This window comes from Euprymna scolopes, chromosome 44, assembly GCF_053919585.1.
Source record: "Euprymna scolopes isolate OS-2025 chromosome 44, ASM5391958v1, whole genome shotgun sequence".
Taxonomy (NCBI): domain Eukaryota; kingdom Metazoa; phylum Mollusca; class Cephalopoda; order Sepiida; family Sepiolidae; genus Euprymna; species Euprymna scolopes.
The window spans coordinates 6234247-6248274 of NC_136525.1; the positions used below are offsets into that span (position 1 = coordinate 6234247).

The 14028-nt window shown below is 34.1% G+C and overlaps 1 protein-coding gene across 1 annotated transcript in view; it reads left to right on the plus strand.

Moving 5' to 3' along the window:
• The window catches only part of LOC145268655 (nucleoporin NUP188-like), a 568258-nt gene that overhangs the window by 466664 nt on the left and 87566 nt on the right, over nucleotides 1–14028 (plus strand). The window contains exons 25-28 of the mRNA XM_080124140.1: nucleotides 2032–2152; nucleotides 8257–8332; nucleotides 9738–9857; nucleotides 13739–13982. Coding sequence (XP_079980266.1) covers nucleotides 2032–2152; nucleotides 8257–8332; nucleotides 9738–9857; nucleotides 13739–13982 — 561 coding nt within the window. The remainder of the gene's footprint in view (nucleotides 1–2031; nucleotides 2153–8256; nucleotides 8333–9737; nucleotides 9858–13738; nucleotides 13983–14028) is intronic.

The following is a 14028-nucleotide window of genomic DNA, read 5'->3' on the forward strand; positions in this document are numbered from 1 at the left end:
TCAAAACGATACCGATCTCGTGAAAACCCGTCGCCTCTGTCAAAAGTTTTAGACAAACATACATACATACATACATACATTTAAACAGACAATTGAGATTTATATTATAGATTACTACCAACGGTGGAAGATTTTTGTTTTAAATAAAATTAATTAAAATAGATGATTAAAAGAATCGTTTTTGGCATTGGAAAATAGGCACAAATTTTTCTGATTCTAATATCACAAAAAGTTTCAATTTTTCCTATTTTTAATCCCAATTCTGATTAATTGTCCCGACCCACACGCGTTGATATAATTTAAGATTTAACGATTGAAAAGACCAGACAAATGCAAAATTGATTTTAATATTTCTATTAAGTTAACTCTGTTATGGGACATTTAAATCTCATTCAGCCTCAATTTCCAACCTCTGAGGACATGCCAGGCATTATCTCCTCCACCGTCATATGAAAGAAGAAGAAAAAAAAACTATCTGTATTTCCTGAAGAAGAATATTTTATTGTTTGAAAATTTGAAAAAAAAAATGTTTTTAATTTTATTTTAATAAATAAAATTGTTTATTAAAATCAATTTTTGCATTCGTCTGGTTTTTCAACTGTTAAATCTGAAATTCTTAATATCAAGAGCTTTTCAAACCGTGGATTTCCCACCTGTTGGTGCAAAAATAATGTCATTTTTTTTACATATATGCAGACAAAGAAGAAAAAAAAACTTCTTTCCTAATTTTTATATATATATATATATATATATATATATATATATATATATATAGTCATCCACATACAGTACTGTTTCGTTGTATCACAACTCCTCAGTCTGGCTAGTCTGGCCTTTTTCCAGCAGTGGATCGAACCTACAACCATCGTGTTGACAGTTGGCAGCTCTAACCACTAGATCAAGAATCAGTGCTCGTAAATATTTCTCCTCAAATGCCTATTAAATTAGCGTTTGCCCGTCGCACAGGGCTCAAACTGTCAGTTTGTTTACAAACAAACAATGGGATTCGCTTAAATATGCGTCGGGTGAAAATATATTTACAAAGTGCTCAACCCAAAGATGGGGGCTTATTATACATTATTATTATTGTGTATATATATATGGGTGTGTGTGTGTGTGTGTATAATAAAAAAAGAAATTATTTTTGCATGAAACTAATATGTGATTGTATTTCTGTGGTTTCCTAGATGTTAACCCAATCAAACTCTAATGTTTAGAAAATAGTGATCGGTAACAAACTCTGAGGACATGCCGGGCATTATCTCCACCATGGCACGTAAGAAAAATCTGTCTTTATAACCTGAAGATGAATATTTTACGATTCAGAAATTTGACACAAAATAATTTTTTTTTGATTATTTGGACAATTATTCTCATCTTGGGTGTTGTTGGCACAACGTTTCGGTTGTTGAAACCTACGATCTTCCTCGGGTGTGATATTCATATTTTTTTTTTTCTAACTACGGAAAAGCGGATTAGCTCTGTATTGCAAGAATTTAGAAATCACTAAGATATATTTTTAAGAATTTCCTACGATTCAGTTTTAACTGAATTCGGACTGTGGGTTTGAGGGTATGTCTGTAGATTATTAAAAAAAAGGGGGGGTCGCTAAGGTACTTTTTAAGACTTTCTTAAAATTCAATTTTTAACTGAATCCTTACACTGGTTGTCACTATTAGTGGAAAAAATGTTTTGCGAAACTGTGGATTGACATCTCACGTTTTTTTTTGTTTGTTTTTTTTTTTTTTTTAACACAATGCAAGGGAGACAACTCAAGATAAAAATAATTGTCGGATTAATCAAAACAATACAAACCTTCATGTCTCACCTCAAAAATTCAGAATTGCATTAAAAAAATAATTTTTCAATTTAATTTTAATAAATAGAAATGTTTTTTAAAATCAATTTTGCACTTGTCAGATCTTTTCAACCATTAAATCTTTAATTCTTCAAATTGAGTGCTTTTTTTTAAACAGTGGATTTCCTGTTAATAACGTTGGATTTTTCTGTTTTATTTTTTTTTTTTTCTAGGATTTGTCTGAAGTTCCTGTCGACAATGAAATCTCTGCTACGGTTCTTTTCATCCTGACTGAAGTGTTTCCGTCGTTCTATAAATGGAGATATTACAACGCAACCAGGCGAGAAGCGATCGGTAGGTGGACGGCGATTTATAATCGTTTTAATATTCAGAAATGCTGTTTGACGTTTGTCGTCGTCATCACCATCGTTGGTTTAATGTCTGAGATTTAATTTGGAAAACATGGGAGAAAGAGATGAGTAGACTTGAGAGAAAGAGGGATAAAGACCTGGCCAGAGATAAGTGAATTTGGAAGTCCGTTTCTAAAGGAGAGTAAAAAGTGGATCTTGGTTTTACTTTAATGATTTTTTTAATTGTTATTTTAATGATTTTTTTTATTGTTATTTTAATGATTTTTTTAATTGTTATTTTAATGATTTTTTTAATTGTTATTTTAATGATTTTTTTTATTGTTATTTTAATGATTTTTTTAATTGTTATTTTAATGATTTTTTAATTGTTATTTTAATGATTTTTTAATTGTTATTTTAATGATTTTTTTTATTGTTATTTTAATGATTTTTTTAATCTTTATTTGAATCATTACTTGTAAGGTCACGACCTAAATCAAGCGGTTCTAGGTTCAATCCTTGGCTTGGGAGAGATGCTAGTCTAGCGGCACTGATGAGTTGTGATACAACGAAACCGGACTGTATGTCGATGACTACAAATATATTTTAAGCCACCCTCTTTGGGTAGAGCACTGTCGTAAACAATCTCACCGCAACTTAATTGGCTGAAAATGCAAAGCTCGTTGTTTGTTTGTTTACGAACAGGCGATTTGAGCACTATAAAAGTGGTGGCGGGTGTCTATTTAAATAGACATTCCGACGAGTTATTTATGGGCGTCGATTCCATGGTCGAGTGGGAGAACTGCCGACTGTCAACACGACGGTTCTAGGTTCAACCCTTGGCTTGGGAGAGATGCTAGTTTAGCGGCACTGATGAGTTGTGATACAACGAAACAGGACTGTATGTCGATGACTACAAATATATATATATATATATAAATATATATATATATATATATATATATTTATTTCTGTAGAAATATTCTTTATTCACTTATTATTTCCTTTTGATATTTACCAATCCTTATTTAAAAAGCTCAATGTAATTACAGAGCATATAATGAATAAATGACAAAAAACTATATTCAAAATTTTGTGATGTTGCTTGCATCACGCCATTTTGAACATGATGTAATAAAAGATAAAATAAAAGGGAATTGCAAATTCTCTCCCAATTTTCAGATTTTGTAATCATGCCCAAATACATTTTATTATTGTTTAATTGATAGGTGCTATTTCTTCTGACAAGTTAAGGGCAGAATAGATTCATTGATTGAAATAATAATAACTAGCGAGGGGTACCCGGCATTGCCCGGGTGTTTGGAGGTGTGTGTGGTTTTGGGTAAATGAAAACTCCGGGGGGGGGGGAGGGGGGTTTAAAATAAATTAAAAAAAAAAAAAATGTTTTGGTAGGTAAGTATGAGGATCGAACCGGAACCCTTGAGGCAAAATTGTAAATTAAAGTGTGAAAAAAAAAACATGCGATGTTAATCACTGCACCACCGCGACATACCAACGGAAATGCGTTGGAATTTATTTAATGACTTAGATTTGGCAGGTGCACGTTTTAATGACTTAATGAAGTCAACTGTTGACTGCGGAGTAGCATTTCATTTACTGCGCAACACGGGGGTAGGGGGAAACCAGAAAAATGCCACCAGAATTAATTATAGGAAAAGGCTTAATACACATGCGGCGAGCGAAAACTGTTGAATATTTATCTTCCCGAAGTCGAGTAAATTAAATAGACAGGCGAGCTCCGTTGACAACTCTGAGATATTACGATTTACATGTGATATAAAAAGTTTTAAAAAGTTGTTAGGCAAGCGGCCGCTTCTCTGAAAAAAGCCTTTTGTAGACATACAGAAAAAGCACACACACACACACACATACATACATACATACATTTTCGCTTTCATATTTATAGAAGTGACTGATTTTGCGCTACGAAACTGTCAAGAATTGTAAATGTCAACTGAATTAAATGAATAAATTATAAGATGGTCAACATGATGAAATTTGGAATATAGATTTTTGTCACATATATATAAAATAAAAATTACAATTGAATTTACCAAAATGATCCAAGATGGTAAAATTAAGTAAATTATAAATATTAAAGAATTAATATTTATAAAATTATCTCAGCCAGATATAAAAGCTCAATAATACCAAATAGGAAATAGAGCTTATAGTATGAGCAAACAGTTAATGAAATATGTTCAAAAACACTTTGAAATGAGTTAAAAACATATTTAATCTGAAAAGGAAACACTAGATAAATGGATAGTCCTTAATCCGCGGAGTTTCGAAGAAATACTCTCCTTCTCATCAGAGGGTAGGAATTAGCAAAATGCAGGATCGGATTTTGCATGCAGAAGTATTTGATGAAACAACAAATAAGTCAAAGATCTTACAAAACAAAATAAGTTAAGCAGAGGGAATATGGTAAAGAAAAAGGTGATTACACATGAATGGATAGTCTGGTGGAAGATAAATAATCCAGTGACGGTAAAATCCAAATGTAAAACTTCAAGAAAGTTAAAAGAATTTCCATTTGTACAAGTAAAATCCAAGGAAATCCCGTAATTGGAAGAAGATGGTCCATAATAATCCAAAGGCAGAAATCCATGGAATAATTCACAAAAATGTGTACAAGGAAAAAATAATATTAATAAAAGAAAAATAAGATGTGCTTTTCACTCTACTTCCGAGACATAACTATAAATAAAAAAAATCTGGGAAGAGAAAGAAGAGAAAAAATGATGATAAAGTTAAATATAAAATATAAAATAAAGGGAAACAAACGTCAAACTGACCCAGACAGGAAATGTTAAAGGTGCGAAAATATATATAGGGCAAAATAATATAGGTCAACTGAAATGTACAGGTCATCACTTAAAAAAATGTCAGCAAGAATTGTTAAACGACATTAAAAGGAAAATAAAAATAAATAAATATATAATAAATAAATAAAAAAAATGAAATATAATAAAAAGTAAAATATAATATATAATATAAAATAAAGTAAAATAAGAATAAAAATAAAAATTATTTAAGGGGAGAAGATGGCCGGTATCTGCAATTTCAGGGGAAAAAAAAAAAATATATATATATATATATATATATAGGTTGGTAAGTGTGGAAGAGTATTTCACCGACATCACATGTGGAGAGTTCCTTTCTTTCATCTTCCCCTGTCTTTGTCAAACTAATCCTTTTCTATCTTTCTTTCAGTTGTCATCTCTCACGATTAGCTAATCTTTTAGGTTTTTCCGTTATAACAGTCCTCACATTCCAGGAGTGATGTTTCTGACAAAGAGGGAAGAATTGCTGTTTTCTAGGTCAGAATCTATTCCATCAAACACTTATTGTTGGAAAGTTTTTGACTTTTTAAGTTTTTTTGTTTTTTTTCTTAGCTTCTTACATCAAGTGGCTCCATGCCTTGCCTTGAGTAATTTACGTAAATAGTTGTTCAACACATGCCTGCATGTAAAGTGGATATTAAACCAAATATGATTTTATATATATATATATATATATACACACACACACACACACACATATATATGATGATTGCTGCATCGTTCCAGAGTTCCAGATGATTGCCGTCCCATTGAGTTCTTCTCATTTCGTTGCCCCTGCCATCCTAGATGATTCTGCAGACCTGCCGCAGATTTGCACATCTTGAATCAGATGTGACATACAAATTGAGCAATTTCCATCGAGTTGACTTCCTCGGGAGGTTGAAGGGTATTCCTATGAACAATCACATGTCTTCTTAAACCAGCAGTAGACTTGCAAACTTTGCTGCATATTAAACAGATCATTTGGTTCGGACTAATAGGTGCAAAGTTGACCTGAACAGGGGATTTGTGTGACTTAAGGTGGTTGACGTAGCCAGCTTTTGACAGAAGCACTCGTTCACAAGTGTCGCATTTTCAGCTCTATATGTCATGATTGATACCATCAATCAATGTGATGCAGTTTCTTCTTGCCTTGGAGAGTTTCCGAGACGTGTATGTGCAAACAATATAAGACGAACGTACCTGGTTTGCCTTGGTCGCTGGTCTGCCAATCTTGTTAGGGAGTGGTGCTGCAGACAGATTCATGAATGGACAACAAGATGGAATTGAAGCTTCAATCTCTTTTATTCAAGGCAAGCCTAACATCTCGGACCCTGGTCGTCGGGAGAGAGACCCAAAATCTCCCGTCTGCTTCCTCTGCGACCCGAAACCAACTCCACCCATGTGGTCGTCAACCGCAAGGGCCTACAACCACAATTCCATGTCACCCTTTAATTTCTGGGGCATTCTAATGTAGGTCGTTCAAGGTGACTTGGGTTTGACACTTGTCAGACCTAACCTTTTCTGACCCTGGCTAACTCGCCATGGGAATCCAAAATATGTTTATATATCTTTCTATTTCTAAAACTACCTATATAGAAATTAAACTGTAAATTTTTATAACAAACTAAAACTTATTCAGTAACTCAATAGTATGAGACTAGCATTTAACTTTATCTGCCATAGGTCCTTGCAAACAATTCTAGTATAAATTTTGAGAACCTTAAACGTATTCTTGGTTTTTTGGGGTTTTTTTTTAATATCTTATCACTTACAAATTAAAAAAAAAAAATACTTAGTTCAGCTCGGACGACTTCTAATATGAAACTTTTAAAAAAATCAGCTAGGGGAGATAATTAATTTTATAATCAAGAATATGTGATTTTTCTGCCTTAAATTTAAAAATGAACAAAATAAAAATTAAAATGAATACAGCTGGTATTTCTATTGTAAAGCACACTCTTAAAGTCATTAGAATCAAAATAGAACATGAAAAAGAATGTTCTGTAAAGGGAGATAATTTATTGTAGTAATTAGTTCACACATAAATATGTGCTCATACAAACTTATTACAATTTAGTGGCAGTGCCTTGTTTGGGATGAATCTTTATCTGTGCCTAAATCCAAACATAGATTCCATGAGCAAAGCTTCTTTCTTAGAACTGTACGCCAGTGGAACTTTCTGCCGCTTGACTGTTTCCCACCTGACTACAACTTGGACGTCTTCAAGTCCAACATAAACAAACTCCTGACAAACCGCCCCCTTAAGTAAGACACTCTATCAAAACCTCCAATGCTAATGATTACTACAATACTATCTCATTGATTACTGTACACGCAATAACCCTTATCCCTGAGTGGCCTTCGGGCCTTGATAAGTGGTGACCCCATGTAAAAAAAAAAAAAAATTTCTGAATTTTTGAGATGAGGATTGGTTATTTATATTATTTGGATTTATCGGACTGCTGTTCTCATCTTGACTGTCATTTTTACAATGTTTTGGTCGATGTAACCTCCGACATTCTTCAGGTGTACTTTGTCTTACTCGGGAATGTTTCTGTCGAACTCTGGAATTTAGACGGAATTTCGAACAGAACCCTTTATTTACTTCACGGGAGTAGCGTGCTGTTGTTCCGTCAGCCATGACTGGATAGAGGTCCTAAGTAATTCGCAGTTGTATTTTTCGGTCGCTCACACTGAGGATTGAACCTTCAGGAGAGTAGCACTTTTTACGATTGATGATTTTTCCAAGTACTCTAACTCCACGGGTCCTTGCGGATACAAGAAGGTCGGAGGTTAAATAGACCGAAACATTGTGAAAATCACACTCAAGATGAGAACAGTAGTCTGATGAAGCCAAATAATGTGAAAAAAAAATTGTTTACAGTTAAAATTAATTTAGTATTACACATGTAAACTTGAGGAAAACATGCTTGAAATGTGTGAACAAGCTAAATCAAAACAGAATGGCAACCATATTTGACCTGATGTTGTGTTTATCTAAAAGTGAAAGTGAAACAAAATATTAAACCAGTATTTTTCTTTTTTTTTCATTTTTCCAGATATTTCCAAAGTGTTGACCAGTAAAACAAAAAAAAAAAAAATAGAATCTTATTTTTAATTTTTTTCCATTGACAACATGGAGGCAAAATTTTTTTTTTTTTTTTTTTTTTTTTTTTTTTTTTTTTTTTTTTTTTTTGTAATTTTCAACATTTGTGATTTTTAATTTTTTTTTTTTTTTTTTCTTTGCCATTTTTTACAGGTCACAAATGTTTGGAAATATTCCATAAAATCTTAGATCCGATGGCTAAGCCAAAAGTCGTCTCCAAGAAAAATCTGTGAGTAAATTCATTCATGCACGTCGTTTAAAGAACTCTTCATTTTCAGATAACTTTATCATGATTACAGCTTTTTATTATATAGCACTCAGGCTAGCAAATATATAAATATTGATAAGACTTGTACTTCAATTCCAAATTTGCAAATCGTATTTTTGGTCCGCCAACAAAAGAAGGGTGGACCTGTAAATTCACCGTCCGTTTGTCCATTTGTCTGTCCGCATTTTTCTCAATAATTACGGCTTGGAATTTGTTGAAATTTTGCACAAACATTCAACATGATATGAGTAAAAAAAGTAACAGAACGGATTTTCCGGGAAAACTTTGGTCCCCCCGCCCCCAGGGGTGCGTTTCGGTTTAAAATGGCTAAAATTGACACTTTTGTGCTTATTTAAAAAAAAAAAACTAATGCCTTGGATTTTTATAAAACTTTCTGAAAAGTTGAAACTAACTTATTTTTATATAATATTGTTTGTCTATACTTCGCAATAACTCTTGGGTGTGCCCCAGGGGCTCTTTTAGGGCGAATAAAAACACTCCATTTTTGGGAAGATTTTTCCATATTTGTCCAAAATTTTCTGTGTATGTCTATTTAGCAGTTTTGCCCGGTCATAATTTATGCTTAAATATGATAATTTAATTTGTATAGATTTTCGTATATATTATTATTATAGAGTCTTGATTTACCCACTCCCATTTTCAGCAACCAATGGTCATGCTTTTATCAGACAAATGTTCTGTTGACTTGTAATTTACCTCTCTCCTTGTTCATTTTTGGAGAGGAGTGAGCCATCTTTCTTTGTATTATATGGTGACCTTGTTTCAACCTAGGTGTGCTTATATATATATATATATATATATATATGAGGAATAAAATAAGTAAATAAATACAACTAAAGAGAGAGTCGGGCGCCATTTTGAATTTTCAAGTACATCGGTAAACACTGCATGTTTTTCAAGCTGAATAAACATGTTACATTGAATAAAAACACGAAAAATATATCCAGTTTGGTAGAAAAGTAACTTATCTTGCCTTTGATAAAATTTGTTATATATTTGTTTTTTGACAACTTTTTTGAATCTATGTGTACAGTAATAAAAACCCGTTTTTTTTTAAATTTTTTTTATATTTTTGGTGTTATATTAGTCTTTTCTTTAATGATTGTAGTATTTTATTTTATTTATTTTTTAGGCATTTCATGTTTCGTATTTTGTTTTGCTTTTACAGTTTTTATGAATTTTGGGCTTCTTTAAAATTTAAGATTCCAAGTTTCTCATTCAGACATAATCTACAAAAGTAAATTTTTACATGTACTGGCTTGTCTCTCTTTATAGAACTCTTTTGGCCTTGTACGCTTACATCATATGTATTTCATATCTTTCTCTCACTTTGAACATTTTTCAGTCCGAATCTGCAGAAAATGTGCGTCCACAATCTACTATACACAGAGGCTGGACATTCACTCCTCAATGTCATCTCCATTGGTGTGGATGCCTTCAATGATACTTTGTCCGAACAAGGAGGGTAAGTCTAATTGAGTAATTCTGTTAATATACTAGCAGGTTGGTGCAAAAATAATGTTTTTTTTATTTTTTTGATGTTCAACTTCATGTTAAAAAACATTATTTTTGTACCAACCTAATAGCAGGTCACTGTTACCCAATCGTAAAATACTCTTAAATATGATATTTTAATTTATACGGATTTTGTGTTTGTTATTATAGAGCCACTGTTCTATTGATTATTATATTGTACCAAACATGCAGTAGTGATTTCAAAAGTTTTAAAAAAATTACTTTTGGCTCTGGATTATATCATTCTTCATTGCCTTGGATCTTAGGTGCCACAGACAAGTTCCAGTCTGAGTCAAAAGAGGGTCATTCAGAGTTCACAGTTGGCCTAATTCTAAATTTATTACCATCATTACCTATCAGAGATCTTACAATGGTTAAACAATAGTCTACAAAAATTTATTGCTTAGTGTTGCTCCATACTTAGTGTTGCTCCATACTTAGTGTTGCTTCATACTTAGTGTTGCTTCATACTTAGTGTTGCTCCATACTTAGTGTTGCTTCATACTTAGTGTTGCTCCATACTTAGTGTTGCTTCATACTTAGTGTTGCTTCATACTTAGTGTTGCTTCATACTTAGTGTTGCTTCATACTTAGTGTTGCTTCATACTTAGTGTTGCTTCATACTTAGTGTTGCTCCATACTTAGTGTTGCTCCATACTTAGTGTTGCTCCATACTTAGTGTTGCTCCATACTTAGTGTTGCTCCATACTTAGTGTTGCTTCATACTTAGTGTTGCTTCATACTTAGTGTTGCTCCATACTTAATGTTGCTTCATACTTAGTGTTGCTCCATACTTAGTGTTGCTTCATACTTAGTGTTGCTTCATACTTAGTGTTGCTTCATACTTAGTGTTGCTTCATACTTAGTGTTGCTCCATACTTAGTGTTGCTTCATACTTAGTGTTGCTTCATACTTAGTGTTGCTCCATACTTAGTGTTGCTCCATACTTAGTGTTGCTCCATACTTAGTGTTGCTTCATACTTAGTGTTGCTCCATACTTAGTGTTGCTTCATACTTAGTGTTGCTTCATACTTAGTGTTGCTTCATACTTAGTGTTGCTTCATACTTAGTGTTGCTTCATACTTAGTGTTGCTTCATACTTAGTGTTGCTCCATACTTAGTGTTGCTTCATACTTAGTGTTGCTTCATACTTAGTGTTTGAAACTATTGAAAAATACATTTTATTATCACTTTCTTCTAAATGAAACTAAGTTTAATGAAAATAACTTTTTGAAAAATTGTAAAAAAAAAAAAAAAAAAAAAAAAAAATGTTTAATGCCATCTACAAAAACTCTATAAAGTATTGATCCTAATGCACGAGTCAATGTTTATCACTTGTTAAAGACAATCTATCCATACCATACAAAATGCAATATCTGCAAAGTAGTAATTGTCTGTATTTTTGAGATGAGGTGTTTTCATTGATTGAGATTGTCGGACTGACTTCCTCATCTTGGTTGTTATTGTCACAACGTTTCGGCCGTTTTGCCCTCCATATACATGGAATACTTCAAAGACATGGCCTTAGGTTCAACTCCCTTAAAGCCCACCATGTGGCTAAGATACGTTGATGACACCTTCATACTCTGGCCCCATCAGGAAGACATCCAGGCTCTCCTAGACCATGTGAACTCAATAAGACCATCGATACAGTTCACAATGGAGAAAGAAAAAGATAACCAACTGGCCTTCCTTGATATACTCATATCGAGCATGGGTTTAAGACATCCGTATATCGCAAGCCTACCTTCACCGGACAATACCTAAACTTCAACTCCCATCATCCATACAGTATCAAACATGGAATCGCACGCTGCTTACAACATCGAGCAGAGACAATAAGTAGCGGCACCATTACATACCACCAAGAAATAGTCAGGTTGAAGAATACCCTCTGTCGTAACAACTACCCCGATAGCATACTATCCACCAGACGTGTTAATAGTATAAGAGAGGAGAATTAATCCCAAACACCTCCAACGGTCTGCCTACCATACATACGAGGCATCTCCGAAAAGATTCAGAGGATATGTGCCCCCTACAACATCAGGACGGTATTCAAGAGCGAGTCAACACTCAGACGACACCTGGTACGAGTGAAGCCCCACATGGAGGAGAACATGACCAAAAACTGCATATACTCCATCCCATGCAGTTACAGAAAGGTTTACAAGGGTGAAACATGCCGCCCCCTTAAAGTAAGGGTGGAAAAATCAGGTATAGCCAACCATGTCTGGATGGAGAGGGGGGACCATCGCCCCCTATGGAATGAAGTAAAAATAATAAACAGAGAGACCCACTGGAAAGTGAGAAAACTTAAAGAAACAGCTCACATGCTCGGACATAACAACCTACTGAGCAAACCAAGCATAGAGCTGAATGCAATTTGGACACCTCTGATAGAGAGAGAAACCCTTGAATAACAACATAGGTTTAACATTAACAAAAACCAACTAAGAATTGTCCTAGTGACATATGGCCGAGTGGTCCTAGACGTTGTATCAAAGTTTACAGTTCCCCAAAGGTGCTGAGTTCAATCCTGAACGAAGGCAGTGAAAAAGTAACATTCAAAACAGAGAATCAGCAATTATGTCCAAAAGCCTAGCTGGAGTCCGAACACGGTACCCCCGTAATAATAATAAAGGGTTGGGTTCGAGACTCCTAACAAACGGTTCCCCAGTTCGATACAAAACACCTGACGAAGGCCGGAGGGCAAAACGGCCAAAACGTTGTGACAATAACAACTAAGATGAGGAAGTCAGTCCGACAATCTCAATCAATCTGCAAAGTATATTTAAATTATTTTCTTTTTAAATTAACAAAGACTATCTTATTGAATAGTTTAAGAAGTTACTTAGCATACTATAAAGATTTGAGGCATTTTGGGAGCATTAGGATGATTGTCTTTATCAACCTTTCACTGAATTATCACACGTACATAGGAAAAAAATAAACTATAAACTTGGCACGGCCATATTTTCTAAAGTAGGCTAGAAACCCTCACAAAATACCGTCCCTAAATGCCCTTCCTATCAAATTTCAGAAATATTGACTATGTGGAAGTTTTGTTTTTTTTTTTAATTTTATAAGACACTGAAATCCCGTGACGCTTCGTGACATAAATTTGGAAGTAAAATATGCAAATTTTACATCTCTTTAAAATCCGAACGTTAAGGTTTAGAACCAAATAATTTGGCACGTTTTCCTAACTCATGAAAGGAAATATTTGTGCCAAATTTCAAGTAATTTGGTGTGGGTGGGTGCAGATTTCAACTTTTTTGCTGGTGTTTTCACATGGAATGACTCAATGGTGCCTCAACCCAGATTTTTTTTTTTTTTTTTTTACATTTTCACCCCAAACAAAGCACATTACCACTTTGTTGTAGGGGGCTACTATCAGGGACATAGGCATCAGGGGTACTGTGTAGGGAGTTGGGTAGGAAACTGTCGGTTCACGTTACACTTGAACTTCTGCATGTCAGTACAGTTGGGGAAGCAGGGACCCGGAAGGGAATTCCAAAGTCTAGCTGTCCTGGGGAAGAAACTACTGGAGTAATTAAACATAAGGATACATTTCTGGACTGGGATAATGTCACATCTCTGCTCCAATGACCTTACCAAAGTAACAAAACTTTTGAACAACCTCAACACTTTCAACCTCGATCCAAATATATATTGTAGTCTATTGCCTTATACATTTTGCACACAAATTCGTTATCATCTCTTAACGTACCCGTAATTCAACTGCGATTCTTGTGTGCATCCAATGCTTATCCTGATTCACTTTTCCGCAAAACTTAATAAAATAAGTTTTTCTATTTGTTTTTAAAGGTTTTTTGAAAATAAAAGCACAGAGCTGATGGACTTGATCCAGATCTCTTTCTCCGTGCTAAACTGTCTCCTCCTGCTAAAGGCTCCTGACCTTCCGGTCTCCCCAGTTGAACGTGCCTTATCCATGCCGGCAGCCAGCCAACAGGATCAGCATATTGTGCTGACCGTTGCCCAGTACATATACCACCAACATTCACCCAAACTACCAACAATGGCCATTCTTCTACTCAAGAGACTTGCCGTCGTAAGTTTTCTTATCTTCTGTTTTAAATAATTATAACTAGCAGGGT